Source organism: Penaeus monodon, chromosome 19 (genome assembly GCF_015228065.2).
Source record: "Penaeus monodon isolate SGIC_2016 chromosome 19, NSTDA_Pmon_1, whole genome shotgun sequence".
Classification (NCBI taxonomy): domain Eukaryota; kingdom Metazoa; phylum Arthropoda; class Malacostraca; order Decapoda; family Penaeidae; genus Penaeus; species Penaeus monodon.
In genome coordinates, this window is record NC_051404.1 from 32,574,968 (window position 1) to 32,575,501 (window position 534).

Sequence of the window (534 nt, forward strand, 5' to 3'; positions counted from 1 at the left end):
GATAATTAATAATGATTTTAAAAAGGTGAATACATAAATAAAGATATGATCCAATGATGGCTGTTTGCATTTCACAAAATAATCATTAGACCAAGATCAAATCAAAACAATTGGAATTAAGTGAAACATGATTTGTGTAATCACAATGAATGCCTATTCCTTTCCTTTTCTGTTTGCAGACAGAGAGAAATGCTTCAGAATGATAAATATAAGGAAGTATTTAACAACTGTTTATAGTTGATCTGTATGTCATATAAAGGTAAATTAAAACATCATTCATAATTGTTTACATGCCACAACAGGGAGTACCTGAAGTTGTCACTTCTACTGTATATATACTTCTTACTGATGTTCCAGAGAGTAATACAAAGTGGGCCCATCACCTAGCTCAGATTGAGGATTCCATAGCCTCATACAAGAACTGTGATCCTGAGAAATGTTCTTGCCACTATCCACTTATCAAGAAGGACTTGGCTGTTTTCAAAAATGGAATTGGCAAGGATGTACTACAGGCTGCCAGGGACAGGTAGGAAG

At 34.5% G+C, this 534-nt stretch overlaps 1 protein-coding gene across 1 annotated transcript in view; it reads left to right on the top strand.

Annotated features, from left to right (window-relative positions):
- The window catches only part of LOC119585388 (O-glucosyltransferase rumi homolog), a 10,450-nt gene that overhangs the window by 1,677 nt on the left and 8,239 nt on the right, over nt 1–534 (top strand). The window contains 1 exon segment of the mRNA XM_037934054.1: nt 358–526. Within this exon segment, the coding sequence (XP_037789982.1) occupies nt 358–526 (169 nt within the window).